The sequence below is a fragment of the Hypanus sabinus genome, chromosome 13, assembly GCF_030144855.1.
Source record: "Hypanus sabinus isolate sHypSab1 chromosome 13, sHypSab1.hap1, whole genome shotgun sequence".
NCBI lineage: Eukaryota > Metazoa > Chordata > Chondrichthyes > Myliobatiformes > Dasyatidae > Hypanus > Hypanus sabinus.
Genome location: NC_082718.1, coordinates 29,018,275 through 29,041,700, shown reverse-complemented (window position 1 = coordinate 29,041,700; position 23,426 = coordinate 29,018,275). Strand labels below are relative to the sequence as shown.

At 45.5% G+C, this 23,426-nt stretch overlaps 1 protein-coding gene across 6 annotated transcripts in view; it reads left to right on the top strand.

Annotated features, from left to right (window-relative positions):
* LOC132403741 (semaphorin-3A-like) overlaps positions 1–23,426 on the top strand; it is a 209,164-nt gene that overhangs the window by 17,504 nt on the left and 168,234 nt on the right. For 4 of the 6 annotated variants that reach the window (XM_059987387.1, XM_059987390.1, XM_059987386.1 and 1 more), the window contains one exon: positions 19,972–20,147. The exons of 1 other annotated variant lie outside the window; for it this stretch is intronic. In XM_059987387.1, coding sequence (XP_059843370.1) covers positions 20,036–20,147 — 112 coding nt within the window. In that variant the 5' untranslated portion in view covers positions 19,972–20,035. Of the gene's footprint in view, positions 1–19,449; positions 19,586–19,971; positions 20,148–23,426 lie in introns of those variants that run through there. One more of the 6 variants, XM_059987389.1, reaches the window with a different exon arrangement.

Here is a 23,426-nt window from a genome sequence, read left to right as displayed (position 1 = left end):
TAGGTCAGTCGGTTTCAATAGGTACGTTTAATGTCAGAGAAATGTGTACAATATACATCCTGAAATTCTTTTTCGTGATGTTGTGGGGGTGGAACTGGACTCTCTGACGGTGGTGTCTGAAAAGAGGATGCTGTCCAAGTTGCATGCCATCTTGGACAATGACTCCCATCCACTCCATAATCTACTGAATAGGCACAGGAGTACATTCAGCCAGAGACTAATTCCACCGAAATGTAACACTGAGTGTCATAGGAAGTCATTCCTGCCTGTGGCCATCAAACTTTACAACTCCTCCTTCGGAGTGTCAGACACCCTGAGCCAATAGGCTGGTCCTGGACTTATTTCTCACTTGGCATGTTTAACTTATTATTATTTAATTACTTATGGTTTTGTATTGCTATATTTCTTCACTTTTCTTGGTTGGCGAGGCTGTAACTAAACCCAATTTCCCTCGGGATTAATAAAGTACGCCTGTCTGTCTGTCTTTGCAAACATCCATGAAAACAGAGGAGTGCCCCAAAGAATAGAAACATAGAAAACCTACAGCAAAGTTAAACATTAGAACACCAAAGCACCCCCCCCCAGCTCCCCCCCCCCATGCACAAACAGCAGCAAGCCCACGATCCTCCTCCCCAACCCCACCGGTAAAAAGCATCAACGCTCCAGCATGCAGCAAAGCATCAACAAAGACACAGACGCGCAGTACCCCAAAGACTACTCGTTCACCCGGTCATTCACCATACCACAGGCTGTCTCTCCCTCCCTAAGAGGCGTCCCTGTTTCACCATGAGAGGGGAGACGTAACAAACAACTCACTGATTTACGATGTAAAAAGTCTGTTGCGTCGGTTTTTCCAAGCTCTGCGCCCACTGAGTCGGCCCCAGAAAGACGCAGATCTCCAGACACACAACCCCCGGCAGCTAGCCCACTGCTCCCAATGTTCCGTGTTCTCCCATGACGCTTCATTCAGAGGCAGCAGCCTAGTATCAGCCAGTCTCCAGAGCCTCAGAAATCGGGATCCCTGAAGGTGTGCTAGTCTTCCAGGCCACATCCTTGGGATAACAAAAAGCAGCCGGTCATGAGGCCCTGAGAGCGGGTCCCGTTCCCGCAAAGAACCAAAGTCAGTGCAACTCCAGGTCAGGGTCTTCAAAAGAACCTTGAAATGGAAAAGAGATATCAAAGATGGAAATAGAGCTGTTTCTGAAGATGCAAGCAAAGGAGTTGCTGTTTGGCGCCATTGTGACTTTGCCCCTCTGCTGCTTGTCTTCCTTTGCTCCAAAGGGAAATGCCCTAGCATACTTAACTTTCCCTCAAAAGACCTGCTCTCTAATCCAGGCAGCATCCTGGTAAATCACCCTCTCTGAAACTTCCACATCCTTCCTATAATGAGGCAACCAGCACCAGACACCATAATCCAAGGGTGGATTATGAGGTCGCCCCTTATTCTCCTAAACTCTAAGGAATAAAGATCCACTGTGGTCAACCTCCAATCTCTTTTATAACTCAGGCCTTCAAGTTCTGGTGTTAACCCTTTGCATATTATCTTTCTGAGTTATCTGACTGTGGTGAAGAAATGCCCAATTACTTATTATCATTGCAAAATAATTGAGGATTTTTTTTAGACTTCTTGTGGTCACTGGACCAGGCGCAGGGATTTTTAACTTTTTTTTAATGTCATGGACCAATACCATTAAGCTAGGGTTAGGCCCCAAGTTGGAAAGCCCTGGTCCAGGGTCTGAGTGATGAAATGGAAATAACAATGAAGTTTTGTTGAGGAAATCCTCAACCAAAGTAAGAGCATAAACACAAAATATTCTGCAGATGCTGGCAATCTTGAGCAACAAACACAAAGTTCAGGAGGAACTCAGCAGGTCAGGTAGCACTTATGAAGGGGAATAAACGGTTAACATTTCAGGCTGAGACCCTTCTTCAGGACTGGTGTGTCTTTAGCTTTATAGAAAGTTCCACAAAGCATTTGCTGATGTTAAAGGTGAGATGTTATTGTTCATAAGCCCACCATATGTTAAAGTACCACTGAAATTTGGGGCTGGCTTAAATGATTGTTTGAAGTGGCTTCAGATTACACGGCATTGTTGTGGCGGCTCGAGAGCAAAAAAGAACGTTCATTCTTGCAACTTCCTACACAGACTTTCCTCAGACTGCTCAGCAGGAATGGCTCAGAGTGGAAATGGCTCCTTTTCCCTTGGAGTGCATATCTCTGCTCTGCCTGAACCGCCAGGTCTTGCCTCTGCCACACTCTGTTCATGTCTCACCATGTCTCAAGGACTTTTCCAAACTGAAATGTAGAACTTTGCGTTGCAGCACAGTACAAGCCTTTTGGCCCATGATGTTGTATCAACCTTTTAACCTACTTTAAGATCAATCTAACCCTTCCCTCCCACATAGCTCTCCATTTTTCCATCGTCTGTGTGCCTCTCTAAGGGTCTCTTAAATGTCCCTAATCTATCTGCCTTTACCACAAGCCCTGTAGGGCTGTCCGTGCACCCAACACTCTCTATAAACAAAAAATAAACATATCTGACAACCTCTGTACACCAACCTCCTTAAAGTTACACCCCCTGTAATGGCCATTTCCAACCTGGGAAAATGCCTCTGAGTGTCCACTCTGTCAATGCTTGTTATTATTTTATACAATTCGATCAAGTCCCCTCTCGCCCTCCTTCACTCCAAGAGAACAATCATGGCTTACTCAACCTTTTCTCATAAGACGGGCTCTCTAATCCAGACAGCATCCTGGTAAATCTCCTCTGTACCCTCTCTAATTATTCCACATCCTTCCTATAATGAGGTGACCAGAACTGAACCATGTGTCGTCTAACCAGAGTTTTACAGAGGTGCAACATAACTCTATGGCTCTTGAACTCAATTTGCCTCCTAATGAAGGCCAACACAGTGTATGCTTTCTTAACAATGCTCTCAACTTGTGCAAGTTGTGCAGCAACTGAATCCCAAGTTCCCTCTGTTCCTCGGCACTGCTAAGAATTCGAACTACTTATCCAGTGTAGTCAGTGAGGCAATGGGGTAGATCAGGGCTACTCACGATCCCAGAAACATCGCATTGGTGGTCCCATAGTACTGGTTGAAAGGTAAAGATGGAACTGCGTATCGGAGAGAGATCCCTGCTCTCCTTTGATGGCGCATCATGAAATGCTTGCTATCACGGTGAGCAGGAAGGCTTTGCTTTCCCTTTGGGGTTTGAGAGATGTTACTTCTGATTTGTTGCTGTTGCCGCTTGTGCGGTTCTGCTGAGCATTGTGGGCACGTCATGTCGGTGCTGGAGTGTGCGGCAACACTTCAAGGCCCTTTGGTGTGTATGATTGTCAACACAAACAACTCGCTTCACTGTATGATTGGATATACAGTGCCCGTGATAAATAAATCTGAGCCCGAGCCAGCACCACTACACGTGATGCGATGTTCGCTTCACTACAGATGATGCGAGCATTTCCAAGCAGTTTGACCATAGTTCGTGTCTCTTCCTATCTTCCCTTGAACACCAACATAGAGATGACTGAAGTCTGTCAGTTTGAAGTTCGTGCAGCAGGCATAAGGTAATTGTAGCTCTTTGAGTGACAAGAAGGAATGTTCCATTGGAAAGGTACAATGCACATGTTTTTTGCTATTGCAAGCATCCTCTGGCATAGTTCTCAAGACCTGTTTCACTTTTGTCAATCAAAGTTTCACCTGGTCGCATAACGATTGGCATCTGTGACTAATACATCACCAGCGATGGATTAGAATTGTGAGTGTAGTGGGAAAGTCGAACAAAATGCAGCAATTACATGGATTATCGACCCTCTCTCATGTCGGCATGTTGAGCAGCTCTTTTGACTGTGACAGTACGGATATCCGCATTTTCTTAGATCACAGAAACCAGAAATGGTTTGAAAACCCAAAGTAATACAGACTGCTTCTCAGGAAAGCTTTGCAGACACTGAGTTTTGTCTTTAAGGTAATCACCAACACATGTGTATAAAGTTACAGAAATCCCTAATTGAAACATTACTACTTTGCACTTGCGTTCCCTCTGCACGGTTTAGAAAGCAGATCAAAGCCCGGGCTGGGAGTGGGGTGCGGTCGGTGGACAGACAGCTTTCTGCTCTCTCCCTGCATCTCCTTCGATTACAAATGAACATTCCCTGGAAATGCTTTGACTAATGCTGGGTGTTTAGTTGTGTTTCATGAGTTGCTAGTGGCTTGATGACAGATGGGAAACAGGAGCCAGTGAGATATGAACTTAACTTTTTCAGAGCACTGAGATGATAAGTTGGCCCTCTGAATGTCTCAGGCATAACCCAGAAACGGGGCCAGAATTAGATTTGTTGTCCCTGACCCGAGACGTGAAGTTGGTTGTTTTGCAGCAGCAGTACAGTGCAAAGATACAAAGTTACCACAAATTACAAAATAAATAATGTAATAGAAAAGGAATAGTGAGGTGCTGTCCCTGGGCCTTTCAGAAATCTGATGGCAGAGAGGAAGAAGTTGTTTCAGAATCATTGAGTGTGGGTCTTCAAGCTTCTGTACCTCTTCCCCAGTGAAAAGAGGGCACGTTGCTGGTGTTGAGGGTCCTTATTCATAGAGTCATCGATCAATGCAGCACAAATACAGGCACGTTGGCCCCACTTATCCATGCTGACAATGGTGCCCACCCAGCTAGTCCCAATTTCCTGTGTTCATCTCTTACCCTTCCTAGCTGCATTCTTCCATGTCCCTATACAAGTGCTTCTGAAATGTGACTATTGTACTTGCCTCTGGCAGCTCCTTCTGTATACTTGCCCTACTCTGCACAAAGAAGTTGCCCCTCAGGTCCCATTTAAACCTTTCCTCTCTTACCCTGCATCTATGCCTCCTGATTTTGGACTCCTCTACCGTTAGGTGAAGATTCTTTACCATCCATCTTTATCAATGTCTTTCACTATTTTAAACATTTCTATAAAGTTGCCCCTCATTCTCTGAAGTTTAAGGAGCAAGGACCTAACCTGGCCAACCTCTCCCTATACCTCAGGCCCTTTAATCAACAGTGATTTATGTGGCTGCAACATAATTACCCAACTCTGGTACTCAGTGCACTCTCCAGTGATAGATGCTGCCTTTTTGAATCGTTGTAAGAGATAGGAACTCTTAGGCCATTTGACCGATTGATTCTGCTCTGGCATACCGTCATGGCTTCTTATTGTCCCTCCCAAACTTGTTCTCCTGCACAGGATTGGAATAAGCTCCAGAAAGTTATAAATGCAGTCAACTCCACCATGTGTACATGCCTCCCCGGCACTGAGGACACCTTCAAAAGCTGATGCCTTAGAAAGGTGGCATCTATTATTAGAGACCCCCAAAACTCAGGACACACCCTCTCCTCATCCAGGAGGAGATACAGAAGACACACTCAATGATTCATGAGCAGCTTCTTCGCTCCTACCAGCTGATTTCTGAATGGACATTAAGCACAGGATTTCCTTTCTCTATTTTTTTTCTCTCATTACTTAATTTATTTATATTTATATATATATATATATAATATTTCTTTTTGTTCTTTATATTTTTTATTATTGTGTATTGTACTATTGCTGTTAAATAACAAATTTCACAACATATGCCAGTGATACTAAACCTGATTCTGAATCCTCTGCAGCCCTTTGTGAAACTTCATCGCCCCACCTGCTGTAAGCTGTGGGACAGGTACTCCAACTGATCTGTCACAAACATGGTTCTTGCAGTGTTTATAGTTTCCCCTGTCTCTAATTGAATCCAAAAGTTTGTATTTCTGGCTGACTGGAATTGGTTTGCAGGGTGGAGTCATAACTTCTGCCGGATATATCCCCGAATCTTCCAGTGGACATTTAATACCAATTAACACAAAGGCTGAGCATCACTCCTACAGAATGGAAAATCTATTTTCATTCCCCGCCCTCTCCACCCACAGAAACCACTAAATTTGAGACCTAAGGGTACAGATACCCCGTTGTTTTACAGGCTCGGAAACAAAGTGGGAGTTTTGTGAAGGGGACTGTCACAAGTTATCAACATCCCCACCAAACCACGAATGGAAAATTACTGCTGTCTGCCTAGTCGAAGTGTGGTCATTCCTCATCATTGTGTCAGAGATGGCCGAAGCAAGTGGATCAGCAGCCATCAGAAAGATTCAATCTTGCTGAAATATTAAATTCTTCCAAATTTCATTGAGCCCATTTTTAATATCAAAAATCCATGAGGGGCTTAGGTGAGGGGAAGGGCTCTCAGACTGTGAGGCGTTGGGAATGAGGTGGGTCTCTCAGCCAATGGGGTGATAGTAGAGGGTCTTGGCCCATGAGAGGGATAGTGGAAAGTCTCTCAGACTGACGGTATGGAGAGTGAGCGTCTCTGAGCGTGCATGGGGAATGGAGGGTCTCTGTGAAGGAGTGGGGAGTGGAGTGTCTCAAAATGAGAGGGGTGGGGAGTGGAGGATCTCAGACCATCAGGGGAGGGGTAATGAATAACCCCTCAGACTGAGGAGCGGAGTGGAGAGTCTCAGACTCTGGGGGGGGGGGAGGGAGGGAGTGGGTTGAGAAACTGTGATGCCATGATGGGGGCACAGAAAGAGGGAGGTAGTGAGGGCCTCTCAGTATGAGGGGTGGAGCAGAGGGCCTCTTGGGGATTCACTCCTTCATTTGTTGACTGATTTACTTTGGATATTTAATGAGTCATTAATTTGCTTTGTTAAACCTGGTTAAGTGTGGTTGGGTTTATTGAACATGATATAACTGTGCAGGTCAGTACACCTTCTGTGAACATCATTGCCCGTCAAGGCTGATTGTTTTTCAACCCCACGTTCTTGCCTTCTGTAGTCCTTCAGCCCTTATCAATCAATCTCTGCCTTGAAATGCACCCAGTGACTTGGCCTCCACAGTCATCTGCGGCCACAAATTCACTAGCCTCTGGTTAAGGAAGTTTCTGCTTATCTCTATTCTAAAGGAACATCTCTTTTAGTCTGAGGCTGTGCCCTCTGGTCCTATCCTCACCTACTGATAAAACATCCTCTGCATGTAGCTCTATCCAAGCCACACTATATCCCACACAGAATGGATCTTTGTGAGAGGACACTGGGTACGGTGTCCTACTCCTCAGTTTTAGCATGAGGTCCTTTCTTTTTCTGCACAGACATGGCTGCTTTCTGGTAAGTTAATTGTTCTGGTGCCTCTTTGCTCTGTACTGGGCGCCACCGGAACCCCGGACCACAATGACCTCCCAATCTCCTTAATCAGAATCAGACTTTAATCGCCAAGTACCTGTATACATTCAAGGAATTTACTTCCGGCAGATGTTGTCTCTCTGCTCATAACAATAATAATGATAAATATAAATGAAAACATAGATTATACATACAAGTAGTGCAATCCAAGTAATAGTTAGCCGACAGTTAACCGGCAGTTAACTGTTCAGCAAAGTGACCACGGTAGGGAAAAAACTTCTCCAGTGCCTATTAGTCTTAGTCTGGAGGGATCTGAAGTGCCTACCGGATGGAAGCAGTTCAAACAGTCCGTGCGCAGGATGGAAGGAGTCCTTTATGATGTTCCCCGCCCTCTTCTTCAACATGGAAGAGTACAGGTCCACAATAGAGGGCAGGGAGGCTCCAATGTTGCACTTGGCAGTCCTCACTGTGCGCTGTAGTCTGGTTCTATCCTGCTTGGTGGCGGCTCCAAACCACACAGTGATGGAGGTGCACAGGACAGACTCAATGACTGCAGTATAGAACAGCAATTCCTAGAAGTGGAGGGTGCAGCCTCAGAATGAAAGGATGCCCCTTTAGAGGGGGAGTTTACTGAGACAGACCATATTTCCTCAAGAGCCGCAGGAAGTACATCCGCTGCTGGGCCTTCTTCAGGATGGAGCACTGAGATGATACACATACTGTACACATCCCACTGTACCATGAGAACCTCAAGCCAATCCACCATGTTCCCAATACCCCGCTGTGTCTGACAGCCAGTGTCTTGGTCAGATGGTTACTTCACCTAATGATGATAAAGGGCGGTGCAAAGTTGTTTATAGACGGAGGCGATGGCTGATGTAACTTATCCCATGGAGAGCATTAAACTCCATTGATGTATCCATCATAAAAAATATCTCTGAGTAGAAAGTGACAATAGCTGTTTGTGAATAAAGAAATCGAAAACAATCCCATAAGATCTCAGACACTAAGTCCTGAACAACACACACAAAATGCTGGGGGAGCTCAGCAGGTTGGGCAGCATCTAGAGAAGAGAATACACAGTCAATGTTTCAGGTCAAGATCCTTCATTAGGATTCCTTACTAGTGAAAAACTTCCGCATTTCAATCAACCAGTCATTTAAGACAATGCAAGTCCTCAAGTATTGTTCCCATCAATCAAGAGCTGCTCTGCTGCTAATGGAGACATACCCATGTCAGAAGATAGTATTTGTAAGCACTTTGCATTCTGTCCTTGCAACTGAATGATATGACTGTAGCCCACAGTGACCGCCTTTGGTAATTCACAGATCTGGTCTGTAGTATTGGTCCATCAGACACTGCGGAGATTTCTCAGACACATGCTTTTTGGCTGATGCCTCTGCATAATACTGTCAGGAAGTCACCGTGGGTAATGTGGGTTAGATCTTTCCATCAGGAGGGCCGTGTCACACAGCACTGATTTTCCTATGAAGTTTTAATTTGTTGTCCACCTCATGGTTTGATTAATATAGGATCACATAAGCAGTGCAATGCATGTACGGTAGTGTCAAAATTCCGGTCTTGCCTCTATAGTTCAACAGCAGCTTATTTTTCCAGCTGGCAGAGGGTTTAGGAAGGATTTCTGTGGGCTCGGTATGAAGCGTGATACCAGGCGACTGAGAGGGAGCCACATTCCTGGCTGTTTCCTCAGCATCTGCTGAAGATGAGAGTGTCTGAATAAATCACAAAGGCAGCAGGCAGGTCTATAAGACATAGGAGCAGAAATAGACCACCTGGCCCATCAAATCTGCTCCACCATTCTATCATGGCTGATTTATTATCCCTTTCAACCCCATTCTCCTGCCTTCTCCCTGTAACCTTTGACAACCTGATTAATCAAGAACCTGTCAACCTCTGCTTTAATTATACTCAATGACTTTCCCTCCACAGCCGTCAATGGCAATGCATTTCACAGAATCACCATCCACTGGCTAAAGAAATGCATTCTCATCTCTGTCCTAAATGGTTGTCGCTCTATTCTGAGGCAGTGCCCTCTGGTCCTGGACACTCCACTATAGGAAAAATACTCTCCATATCCACTCTATCTGAGCCTTTCAATATGCAATAGGCTTCAATGAAATATCCCCCCCTCTCATTTTTCTAAACTCCAGTGAGTATAGGCCCAGACCCATCAAATTCTCCTCAAATGTTAACCCATTCATTCCTGAGGTCAATTTTGGGAACTTTCTTTGAACCCTCTCAAATGCCAGCATACCCTTCCTTTGATAAAGGGCCCAAAACTGCTCACAATACTTCAAGTGTGGTCTGACCAATCCCTTGTAAATTCTCAGCGTTACAACTTTGCTCCTATATTCTGTTACTCTCAAAACAAATGCTAACATTACATTTGGCTCTCTTACCTCTGACTCAATCTACAAGGTAACTTTTAGGAAGTCCTGCACAATGACTGCCAAGACCTTGGCAGCCAACCAGAAAAGCCCTCTGTATTCCCACTCTTTGCCTCCTGCCTGTCAGCCAATGCTCTATGCATGCTAGTATCTTTCTTTTAATACCATGGGCTGTTACCTTGTACAGCGTCTTGTCAAACGCCTTTTGAAAATCCAAGTAATCGTCTACACACTCTCCTTTGTCTATCCTGCCTGTTTTTCCTCAAAGAATTCCAACTGATTTGTCAGGTAAGATTTTTCCTTAGGAAACCAGGCTGACCTTTGCCTACTTTCACATGCACCTCCCAAGTACCCTGAAACCTCATCCTTAATAATGGACTCCAATATCTTCCCAACCACCAAAGTCTGGCTAACTGCCCTGTAATTTCCTTTCTTCTGCTTTCCTCCCTTCTTAAAGGGAGTGACATTTGCAATTTTCCAGTCCTCTGAAACGACCTCATAAATCTAGTGATTCTTGAACAATCAGTGCTAATGCCTCCACAATCTCTTCAGTGATGTTTTTCAGAGCACTGGGGTATAGTCCATCTGGTCCAGGTGATTTATCTACCTTCAGACCTTTCAGATTCATAAAAATCTTCTCCTTAAATAAAAGCAGCTATATTCACATCTGCCCCCTGACACTCTTGAATATCAGAATCAGGTTTATTATCACTGGTATGTATCATGAAATTTGTTGACTTAGCAGCAGCAGTGCAATGCAATACATGATAATATAGAAAGAAAAAATAAGTAAATCAATTACAGTAAGTATATATGTATATTAAATAGATGAAAAATAGTGCAAACAAGAAATGGGTATTTTAAAAAAAAAGTGATGTCGTGTTTATGGGTTCAATGTCCATATAAGAATTGAATGGCAGAGGGGAAGAAGCTGTTCCTGAATTACTAAGTGTGTGCCTTCAGACTTCTGTACCTCCTCCCTGATGGTAACAGTGAGAAGAGGGCACGTCCTGGGTGATGGGGGTCCTTAACAATGGATGCCGCCTTTCTGAGGCACCGCTCCTTGAAGATGTCTTGGATACTATGGAGGCTAACACCCAAGATGGAGCTAACTAATTTCACAACCTTCTGTAGCTCCTTTCAGTCCTGTGCAGTTGCCACCCATTTCCCCCGCCCCTCCCATGTCAGACAGAGATGCAAGAATACATCCCACGGGTCACCGAGAGAAGTTTTCCAGTGTTTTCAGTGACAAACCAAAGCTCTTCCAAACTCCTAATGAAATATAGCTACTGTCGTGCCTTCTTTATAGCTGCGTCGAAATGACCAGGTTAGATACTCAGAGATCTTGACACCCAGGAACTCCTGGAATACTGCTGAAGGAAATTCTCTGGGATGATTCCTGGGCTGAGATGGTTGTTTTATTGAGGGATGGTGGACAGTTTGGTATAATAAGGGGTGTCTTTATTTAAACATCAACATCCTGGGTGGGGGGGGGGGGGAGGTGAGAGGGTTGAACATTGAGATGTTTCCACTGGGAGATTCACAAAATGAGTTGTGCAGAACTTTCTTCTCATCCACTCCCAGAGTTGTTCAGCAAAGAAATGGGCCACTCGACTGACAACATCCATGCCGAACTTTCTGGTCTTCTGCACTAACTATCCCCATTTGCCTTTATTGGGAAAATATCTACCTATGCCTTGCCTGTAGGGGGTGCTGGTCTAAATGTTTCTTCAGCACAGCGATTGTATCTGTTACCACCACCTTCTCTGGGTTTAAAAAAACTCCCTTTTCTCACCTTGAAACCAGGTCACCCTTTCCGATATCTCTTTCAGAGGGAAGTGAATCTCTGGAATACTCCACAAAACCTTCCCCACCCAGGGAAGTGGGATATACTATAGGTGGAGATAGATAACTATTTTGAAAGATCGAGGGTGATGGGGAAAGGAGATGAGGACCCTAGCTGCGGTCATGCTGAACGGTGGGACAGGTTTGAGGGGCTGGTTGGTTAACTCCAGCTCCTGTTTCCTTATGTTCTTGTGTAACCAGAACCAATGCGAAACCCTGGATCAATCAAAGAGATATCACTTCGAGGGAAGGCAAGGAAAGGAGAGGGTAATGATTTTGGAGAGAGGAGCTTTGGTGGTTTAGTTGATCCTCCCACGTAGATTTGATATATTGATTCATCCAGAGCATGTGAATGAATCAATAATAGCTGATCTGTGTCACCGACAGTGCTGCCAATTGCTGACTGTTCAGCAGACTGATTACGTTGCTGGCTAATTCAGATACAGTTATGATCCCACCTGACTGTGGTATGGATCAGATTGTGGTTAGACCAGGTAAGGACAGCAAACATCCTCTGTTGAATCTCTACGTCTGCACAGAGGTTTTCTTTCCAAACAACGCTCTATATTTCTAACTGACAGAGGAAAACAGAGAGAAAATCTACCTCGCTTTCACCAGGGGAGAACTGAGCAGGGATGTTAAACCATTTCAGAGCAGAAGCCACTCTCCATCAGGGTGGTGTCATGTCGCAATCAGAACCAGGGTTATTATCACTGACTTTTCTGATGTGAAATCTGTTACTTTGAAGTAGCAATACAGTACAAAAACATAAAGTTATTTTAAAATACAAAATAAATACTGCAAAGCAGAGGAATAGTGAGGTAGTGTCCATGGGTTCTTGGATCGTTCAGAAAGCTAAAGCTGGGGAGGAAGAAGCTGTTCCTCAATCATTGAGTGATGCCTTCAAGCTTCTGTACCTCCTCCCCAATTAATGCCTGTTCATTTCTTTAACATGGTCCATACTAAGCACTGCAATCGCCCTTCTTTCATCCAAGAATTCAGACATCAAGACCAGGATTTCTTGCTTACCCCCAACTTTTTTTCAGGAGATGTTGGCAGTCAGCTTCATGAACCGCTGCACTCCTTCTGGTGGAGGTGGTCCCTCAGAGCTGTTGGAGAGGGAGCTGCAGGTTTAGGACTCATTGAGGAGAAAATCCAGTGATACATTTCCAATTCAGGATGGTACGCATTTGGGGAGGTATTCTCTCAAATGTGCTGCAATTGTCCTTCGTGGTGTGAGACAGGTGGCACAAAAATATATAACGCTCTACAGCGCCAGTGCTCGGAATAGACAATAGGTGCAGAAGTAGACCATTCGGCCCCTCGAGTCTGCACCACCATTCTGAGATCATGGCTGATCATTCACTATCAATACCCAGTCCCTGCCTTGTCCCCATATCCCTTGATTCCCCTATCCATCAGATATCTATCTAGCTCCTTCTTGAAAGCATCCAGAGAATTGGCCTCCACCGTCTTCTGAGGCAGTGCATTCCACACCTCCACAACTCTCTGGGAGAAGAAGCTCTTCCTCAACTCTGTTTTAAATAACTGACCTCTTATTCTCAATCCGTGCCCTCTGGTACTGGACTCTCCCAACATCGGGGTTCAGTTCCTGCTGCTGCCTGTAAGGAGTTTATACATTCTCTCTGTGACAGCTTGGATTTCCTCCAGGTGCTCCGGTTTCCTCCCACATTCCAAAGACATGCAGGTTAGGGCTAGTAAATTGTAGGCATGCTCTGTTGGCGCTGGAAGTTGTGGGCTGTCCCCAGCACGACCTTGGACTGTGTTGGTTGCTGATGCATAAGATGGTTTTCACTCTATGTTTCAATGCTTCAATGTACCTGTGATGAGTAAAAGTAATTTTATTGCCATAGGTTTGGGAGTTGTTGTTGGAGTAGCCTGGGTGGGCAGCTGTGGTGCACTTGGTAGATGGTTCACACTGCAGCCTCTGTACACCAGTGCTGGGTGTCTCAGGAGATGGATGGGATGCTAGTCAAACAGCTGCTTTGTTCAGGACAGTGTTGAATCTCTTGTATGTTATTGGATTCTTCCGATCCAGGCAAGTGCCAAGTATCTGAGACTCCCCTGCTGTTGTGGCGATCGGGTATAGTTCATTCAGCAAGGCGTTCCCAGCTCAGAGTGGTGCTGACAGGCAGGGTGTCACTGTGGCAGTTCAGCTGCATTTCTGCTCCGAGGACGCAGACGGTAGAACGGTTGACATTATACGGCAGCATTTAAGATGCAATTTAATGCAAGGAGGAGAGGGTCTTTCAGGGTTATGGATGTGATGTGGGCTTCTAGGACCAGAAGGGAAGATAATGTTTTCAGCATGGACCAGATGGGCCGAATGGCCTGTTTCTCTGCTCTGTTACTCTGATCCTATGACTGATAATTTAGAAGGTGAGCAGTAAGTGGCTTGTCACTTGATGTGTGTAAGGTCTGCAGTGACACTCTTGGGCTTCTAATGCAGAAAACCCAAGGAAGGCACAAGGGAGAGAGGACTATCTACAGAAGTAGACCAAAGGAATCAATTATCTTTCTTTAATCCCTGATGGTTTCTGTTGTCCTTTGTACTCATTGATGCAGAAGACACTTCAGCACACTACGGACGGACTGCTCCTGTCTCTGCAGGTCCTGCCTGTCCTGCTAAGCAGTTCCAGCTTCTGCTGCTTTATTTCAGACTTGGTGGTGTTTTCAATGGTTGTATTTTAAACCCATTCATTCATCCTGCCTTCTGTAAAGAATTTTCCTGTCAATATTTGCCGTCTTAGGTCATAGGATTCTGGATTCTATTCTTGTCTTTGGATCAGGGAGGTTGGGGATTTGAGTTTGTATTTTAAGCTGCCAATCCTTGTGCCCTTGAAGAAGAGCTGTGTGCAGAGTGTGCTTCCTCTGGGTGAGCTGTTAAACAGACAGCCTGTTCCACTGCTTTGGGTGGATGTTAAAGATTCCTTATTTAAGGAAGAGAAGCAAGTTTTTCCTGGGACGTGGCCAAACCCTTCCTAAACCAGTTTTTTCCTAAGAATAAATTGGCTGGTCAATCTTTAAAAGGATGTTTGTGGGGATTTACCAGCGTCTGACCACAAGACAGAATGAGTCAAAGCTTCCTCGGCTCAGTGTTTGCACACAGGGCTTCAGGCACTCCACATCTTCTGTGTTCTGGGGTTGAAGCTGTAACCCCTCGGCCAGTCTCTCGACAATCCCCTGCTTTCGTTTAGCATGTGCAATACACTAATGACTGAGAAGCACCCTGCTGGAAGAACTCAGTGGACTGAGCAGTACCTGTGGAGGCTGAGGGGTAGTCAACATTTCCAATCGAGATCCTGCATTAATGAGTTAGCTGAAGCACCACAATGTGGTAATTTGGTTTATTATTGTCATATGCATTGAGGTGCAGGGCAAAACTGAGGTTATTGGTCATCTGGGTGTAATTGGGGGCATTGGGGTGGAAGGGGCTTTTACTAAACTGTGTCGTTAGATTCATCAATAAGTAAAATACAATTAAACTAAACAAAATGAATCTGAATCATGATAGAAAGTTTAAAGTAAATTTATTATCGAAGTGCATATACTATATACGTCACCATTTACTACGCTGAGATTAATTTTCTTACAGGCGTTCACAGTAGAACAAAGAAATCCAATGGAATCAATGACAACTACATGCAAACAAAGCCATCCAGCACATTTACAGGAAGATTAGAACAACTGAATGTTGTTATAACAGAGGGGACCTGGTGCATGCTGGTGTAGAGAGGGATTGTGTATGCTGCGTCACCAGACTCTCGACAGTAAACCTGTGAGATCTGTAGAAGTGGGGCCACTGGCTGTCATCACCAGTGATTGTAGCACAAGGTGTCCAGGATTGGGAGGTACGATTTTAGTGCCCCTGCAATCGGGAGCTGTGGCAGTGCCTAGCATGCAATCAGTCGCAAAGTCTTAGGCACATGTTAAAAAAAAAACAACTTCCGTAAGACAGAACCACTTTCAAAACTAATGCAATGAAAGGTCTCTAAGTATCAAAGAATTACTATAAAGAGCAGTAAACAGTTTAAAAAAAACCCGAAATCAAATCAATGTTTAGTGTGACCACCCTTTGCCTTTTAAACTGCATCAATTCTCTTGGGTACACTGGTCATGCAGTTTTATAAGAAAATCCACTGGTAGCTTGTTCCAAGCTTCTTGGAGAACTGCCCACAGTTCTTCTGCAGACTGTGGCTGTCTCTCTTGCTTGTTTCTTTCCAGGTAATCCCAGACTGCTTAAATGATGTTGCTATCAGGGCTCTGTGGAGACTCTGCCATCTGAAACCCTATTTTAAAAAAATCGAGGGTGCCTAAGACTTTTGCGGAGTATTGTATGTACATGAGCTATCATATGTATTTACAGGATATTTTTTAATTATTTTATTTTGCTTTTCTTTTGTACTGCATCGGATCCAGTGTAACAATTATTTCATTCTCCTTTACACTTGTTTTCTGAAGATTGACAATAATCAACTTTGAATAAGGAAACTTGTGAGTACTCGGTACTTTCAGACGAGTGAAGCCTGATCATGCTGAAGCTGGGGGGCCAAGGATCCTAGATGGTGCTGGCAGTACATGGCGGTCTTGCACTAGCAGCTTAGGAAACTTCTGGATATAATTCTTTTGTCAGGGGAGATTAAGGTTATGTCCCCAGGGTGTAAGCAGGCAGTACCACCTCAGGGCTAGGATTGAACATCAAAATTGAGGAGGAATGTCTTCAGGCAGAGGAATTGCACTGTGGAATTCTTTGTCCCCCAAGGGTACCTGTTATGGCTGGTCTACAGATGTTTTCTTTCACTGGGAAGGTGGGTGAGACGTGGGATCATCCATGCTCTTTGGGAATAGGGCTGAAGGTCTCCTCCAGTCTATGGCCTTACATGACAGAGTTCCCACAAAGACGGTCCTGCACACCGTCAGCGCTCATGCTTCCCGTGAAACCACTGGTTCAGCCTGAAGGTCATTTTCTTTCTTTCTAATCCGGTTATGGCCTTGCCTCAGGTTAACTGATACTTTTTCTCTCCAACAATCCCTTTGACATTAGTTCCACGTTGCTGATCTTTCTGCCCCGCCCTGTAAGGCAGGAACACTGGGTTATCTCCTGCCTCCAGTCACCTTCCTCATGACATACACTCGCTGTGCCAGAGGACCTGTTTCTATGCTGTACTGTTCTGTGACTCTCTGTCCATTTCCTTCCTTCCTCCTAGCTCCTGTGAGGCTCCAAAGCTATCCTAGACTTGATGGTCAAATCTAACATAGCTGTTATTTGGAATAGAATGTCACAATAGAACAGCACAGGAACTGGCCATTCAGCCCACAATGTTGTGGTGAAATAATTAAATCAGTAATCAAATTCCTAACTAAATTAATTGTCCTATCAACCCAAGTCAATATCCCTCAATTCTCTGTACATTCTAAGAGTCTGCACTATCACCCCTGTTCATTTCAGGCACCACTCTGTTTTAAAAAAAGAGAGAAAAAACTACTCTCGCACATCATAAACACAAAAGAGATTCTGCAGATGCTGGAAATCCAGAGCGAGACACACAAATTGGGGGCCAGGCAACATCAATGGAAATGAATATATAATCGACAGTTCAGGCCGAGACCATTCATCGGGACTGGAAAAGAAAGGGGAAGACAAAAGAGAAAATAAAAGGGGAGGGGCTAGGAAGGAGGACTACCTAGGAGGTGACAGGTGAAGCCAGCTGGGTGGGAATGGTAAAGGGCTGGAGAGGAAGTAATCTGATAGGAGAGGAGACTGGACCATGGGAGAAAAAGAAGGAGGGGCAGCAAGGGGAGGTGATAGGCAGGTGTGGAGAAGAGGTAAGAGGCCAGAGTGGGAAATGGAAAAAGAAGGAAGGGGAAGGGGAAAAAATTACCGGAAGAAGAAATTGATGTTCATGCCATCAGGTTGGAGGCTACCCAAATGGAACATGAGATGTCGCTCTTCCACTCTGAGAGTGTCCTAACTTTTAAAAAGGGGAGACCGTGTCAGAACAGGAATGCTGCCTGACCTGCTGAGTTCCTCCAGCATTTTGTGTGTATTACCCTGTACATCTCCTTTGCATTTACCACCTTCTCACCTTAAATACATGTCCTCTGGTATTAAAGTTACCTGTATCTGAACCCTTCACTGTCAGGTCTCACCTTGGTGTGTGTGTGTGTGTGTGTGTGTGTGGTAACCAGGTAATGGTAAATTGGTTTATTATTGTCACAAATACCAAGATTCTGAAAATCTTGTCTTGTATACTGTTCGTACAGATCAGATCATTACACAGTGCATTGAGGTAGAACAAGGTATAACAATAGCAATACAGAATAAGGTGGAACAGCTACGGAGTAAGTGCAGTGCGGGTAAACAATAGGTGCAAGGTCACATTGATTAGACTAGGTCAAGAGTCTGTCTTATCACCCTATGGGACAGTTCATCAGTCTTCTAACACCAGGGTAGAAGTCATTCTTGAGCCTTCACTCACTATCTCTTTCTCTCACAAACTCACTGCTTCTCTTTCTCTCATTCTCTCTCTCACCCACTGACTTTCACATTCTCTCTCTCTACGTGTGTCAGAGTCACTGTGTGCGCGCGTGTGTGTCAGAGTCACTGTGTGTGTGTGTGTGTGTTGGGTGTGCACGTGTGTCAGAGTCACCGTGTGCGCGTGTGTATGTGTCAGAGAGTCACTGTGTGTGAGTGTGTGTTGGGTGTGCACGTGTGTCAGAGTCACTGTGTGTGTGTGTGTGTGTGAGTGAGTGTTGGGTGTGTACGTGTGTCAGAGAGTCACTCTGTGTGTGTGTGTGTGTGTGTGTGTGTTGGGTGTGTACGTGTGTTAGAGTCACTGTGTGTGTGTGTGTGTGAGTGAGTGTTGGGTGTGCACATGTGTCCGAGAGTCACTGTGTGTGTGAGTGAGTGTTGGGTGTGCACGTGTGTCAGAGAGTCACTGTGTGTGTGAGTGAGTGTTGGGTGTGCACGTGTGTCAGAGAGTCACTGTGTGTGTGAGTGAGTGTTGGGTGTGTACGTGTGTCAGAGAGTCACTGTGTGTGTGAGTGAGTGTTGGGTGTGTACGTGTGTCAGAGAGTCACTGTGTGTGTGAGTGAGTGTTGGGTGTGTACGTGTGTCAGAGTCACTGTGTGCGTGGATCTGTAGATCGGCGTCACCTGCAAACCCAAGTTCCACGCTAGGTGATGTCCACATGCTCCGTTACTGGTCGAGCGAGTTTAAAAAGAGCCTAAGTGACTTTTAAACTCTTTACTGATATTTGAGCAGTTACAGCATAAAGTAGTTTGCTTTGATTACTGGTTGTACCCGTGTTGCTGAGGATGCGTCTCCGGGTATTCTTAGCTCTTGATCTGCTAATGAACACCTTTGAACATCTCTAATCCGCCCTTCCCTGTATTTAGCCGTGCGACAGCGAGAGCTACAACCGTTCTAACAATGGTTGAAAGGGTCTTAAAACAATATTATCATTGTGGAGAGGTCCTTCGGCATTCTTTTGTGTGAAAGGATTGCTGAAAACCACTGGTTTGTGTTGCGGCGACCTGCCGTAACCTCAGAGACGCTTCGTGCGTTAAGGTGAAATTCGAGGTTACCGGGAACCGCACCCCCCACCCCTTCCCCTGCCGAAGTAACCTGCCTTTATTTGCATTCAGCCAACATCCCGGCGCTTCTCCGCAGAGTACGGTCCGCCTTTCTGATTAAAATGAAGAATGGTATTTTTTTATCTCCCACTCGGCTGTTGTGTTTCACGTGTGCACCGCCCAAACTCGCGGGATGCCTCACGGTGATAGAGAGCAGTTTCTCCCACCAAATATCCCCCGGGAGGGAAAACAATTCCATTGTCAATGATCGCCGGCGATGGCCGGAGCTTGTACCGAGGGTGAGAAGGGTCGGTGTCGGGGAGATAACGGCACGGAAGTTCCAGGTATCGGGAACAAGTGTGGGAACTCCCCGCGCTGGCGATGTGTTTGATTTGAATGCGATAGAACAACTCAGGAAGCGAGAGGATTCGCGGCCAATGGTAACCAGCGTGTGGAAGTGATTCATCCCTGACAGACTGTTAAAGTGTCAATTACCGCTCCATGTGCTCCGCAGAGGTTTAACTTGTGTGTTGGTTTTGAAACAAGACGTGTAAGTGAATGGGCTGAGCCCGGCGTGGTTGGAATGGTTCAGTGACAGAGCAGTGGGGTGTTCTCTGAAGGCTGCCCCCACCCCCGTCTCTCTCAGGGGAGGAGTGATCTTGCGGCTTTGGTCCTGAAGTGCCCGCTGGGCCGGAGCGCGGGTGGTGGGGAGGTGGTCTGGCCGTGCGGTCGGAGCCCGCCGCCGGCTCTCGGCGAACGCGAGGGTAGCGGAGCGGCACCGGGCGGGCCCCGCGGTTGTGCCTGGTGATCCGAGGGCGGGCATTACAGCGGGCGTGCGCTGCGTTATTTACGAATGAAGTGCGGCTGGGAGAAGCGAACGGCTGCGGCGGACAGCGGCTCGGCATCTCGCTGACTCGCTTCACCTGTCACCTTCAGGTTCCGGGCAATGACTGCCTGAAGTTTGTACTCGAGGGATCTGCGGTGAGGATCCAGGGCCAGCATGGGCCAGCTCTCGGGAATACTGGTGTTGTGGTGCTGCTTTCTTCTCCCTCCTGAGCTCCGCTGTCGGAATGGTCGGAGCAACGTTCCGCGACTCAAGCTCTCGTACAAAGGTAGGCAGCCTCTTCCCACCCATCTCGTTCCCATCCTCATTCTCCCGCTCCCTCTGACCGCACACTCCGCTCTTGGCTGTGACTGTGTCTGCCCGCATTTTGTCAAAGTAACTTGCCAATTTTACCCGGTACTTCACAGGAATAATTATCCCGTGTTTATTGTTAACCGTGGCTCACCTAAGGCTCCACTCAAAGTTTAAAACTCTCCCGAATGAACGAGAAGGCTTTGTTGCAAACATTGTAGATTGTGTGGCTCTTAAAATTGGATTAATTTTTGACATTCTGCTACTGATTTTAATATATTTTTAGACAAACTTGCAACTGGGTCTATTCAAAGTATAAGCTGACTGAGATCCGTACCTTGGTTCTGGGCTCTATTGGAACTGATAAAGTCCATGCTCGTCCACATCATCAGTTGCTTAATTGTAAATGCATTGGTTCAGTGCGGGTCTCCTTCAGGCCCGCGGACATCGGAGCTGACAGTAACAGGTGCTTGTGTAATGACAGCAAGTCGTCAACCCCGCTCAGAAAGGGCGGAACGTCAGAATTTGCTCCTCGCAGATCAGCCTCCGAGCTGAAAGTACCCGGCACCAAAACAGATACAAACCCGAGTTGTTTTACTCAGGGTTGGACACCAGAGGTCCCGGGGAGATGTGGCGAGGTTATAAATGGTGTTCGGGAGCACGGATGAAAGTATGGACATTTCAGCGTGGAAGGGAATGGTTTCCTCTGGGAAAATCGGCGACTGGGGTATCTATTTAAACACAACGTCTTGTCCAATACATATACAGAAGTATGAGGGGTATAGATAGGGTAAATCCAAACAGTTTTTTCCCCGCACTGAGGTTGGGTGAGACTACAACTAGACGGCATGGGTTAAGGGTGAAAGATGAAATGTTTCAGTGGATAATGAGGGGGAACCTCTTTACTCAGAGGGCGGTGAGAGTGCGGAATGAGTTGCCAGCCGAAGTGGTGGACGCAGATTCGAGTTCAGCCTTTATAGGAAGCTTGGTTAAATACATGGATGGGAGGGGTATTGGAGGGCTAGGGTCAGGGTGCAGATTCATGACACTAGGCAGAATAACAGATTGGCACAGATTAGATGGGCCTAATGGCTTGCTTCTCTGCTGTAGTGCTCCATGAGTCTAGTTATGAAATAAATGAGGCAAAATAGTTTGGCAGGCAGTTGTAAACTGAGGATTTGAACAGCACGGAAACAGGCCCTTCAGCCCATCACCTTCATGCTGTGCCCAGCTTTCCATCTGTTGGACATCCTGTTGTAGTCTTAGGGATCTTTCCTCACTATTAATTACCCATGGTAGTGTTTAGACCTTTAATCATACCTGTTATATTTGCATTCACATGGTTGATATATATCATAATCGGTAAAGGTCCAATGCCAATCTGTGGTTCACCACAGGCCAAAGCCTTTCAATCAGAAAATAACTCCTGTCTCCCATCGTCAGCTGATTGTGGAATCAATTAGCCAGCTCACTTTGGATTGCTTGTGCCTTAACCCCTTGGGCCAAGCTGCAATGAAGAACCCTGTCAAATGCCTTACTAAGGTCCATGTAGACAATCTCCACCACCCTGCCTTCATCCGTTTTTATTTATTTATTTAGCGATACGGCATGAGACGGGGCCTTCCGCACCGCCCACCAGCCCAGTAACCCTAGCCTAATCACCGGAGAACTTACAATAGCCAATTAACCTAATAACTGGGGCGTCTTTGAAATGTGGGAGGAACCTGTGTACCTGGGGGAAACCCTCCATCTCAGTCGGATTACTGAGGTAGGATTTCCTCCACACAAAGCCACAATCTCTACCTTTTCAGCTGTGTATAAACCCTGCCATATCCTGCAATAATTTCCCTACTACTGATGTAAGGCTGACTATTTAAAGGCAGGTAGCTAGTCTTCAGAAACCTCACTTGCATCTAATGAAGATGCAGAATTCTCTATCAAGACCTTAGCAATCTCCTCTCTTGTTTTTTGGGTGGAGTACACCTTATGGGATTTCATGAGATCGAAGAGATGTCCACTTAGATGCTTCCCACGACAGCTAACACCCCCTCTGTAATACGTTAGTGCCCCAGATCATCCACATACTCCTCTCTGACCTCATGATCTTCCACACGAGATTAGCAGATGCTGGAATTCCAGAGCAACACACACAAGACCCAACTGCTAAGCTCAACCAGCATTTTGTGTACGTCTCTATCTTCTATACTCTCCTTGAGAAGTGTTTATTTGGATGCTCACTCCACACCCTGTCGATCCCTAAGCAGAAACATTCTTACCCTTGCTTCCCTTGTGCTCCTGTGAGTCTCCTTGATCTTACTTGCTAATGATATCTCATCGCCCCTTTTTTTTTTGCCCTCTTAATTTCTTTTGCACCTCTTCCTCAGGAGTAAGGATTAGCTTTGTTTGTCGTGTACATTGAAACATTGAAAAATACAGTTAAATTCATCATCTGCGTCAACAATCAACATCGCCCGAGAATGTGCTGGGGTTGGCCAACAAGTGTTGCCATGCTTCAAGTGCCAACTGCAACTCAAACCTATAATTCCTTTGGAATGTGGGAGGAAACTTGAGCATCTGGAGAAAACCCACATGATCACAGGGAGAGCATACAAGCTCCTTGCAGACAGCAGCGGGAATTCAACCCTTATTGCAGGCTCTGTAACTGTATTATGTTAACTGTTATGCTATTATCGTGTCAGGGCAGTGAAAGCCAAGTCTTTAAATATTTTAAACCCATGCTGGATGTGTTCTTGATAAGCAAGGAGATGAACTCCTTTTAAGAAGGTAATATCAGCCATTACTATCTGGTTTGGTGCAGCATCCTCTCCCGATATGCACAAGCTGTCAGGTCAGCAGAAACGGTCATTGGCTGCGGTTCCCTATCACTGTAGGACTTGTATGTGTCCAGGCAAAAGCTCTCTTTTGGAAAGCCCTCTAGGGCTATTAAAACAAAAAAACTTAACGGCACCAACCACTCTAGTCAGCTGCCCCCACCCCCCCCCCATCTATTACCCAGTCACTGCACTACACTGTAAGTACATTTTTGTAATACTGTAATTTTGTCATTTTTGAAATACTGTTTACTTTATAAGTACATGCTGGAATTTATGTATTTATGCTCATTTTATTCCATATCCGTACTTTAACCTCTGTCTTTATTTTTAATTAATTCTTTACTCTTTATAATTGTTGAATGTTGTGTTTTTATTGCATGTCACACCCTGACCAACACACCACAGCAAGTTCCTAATACACG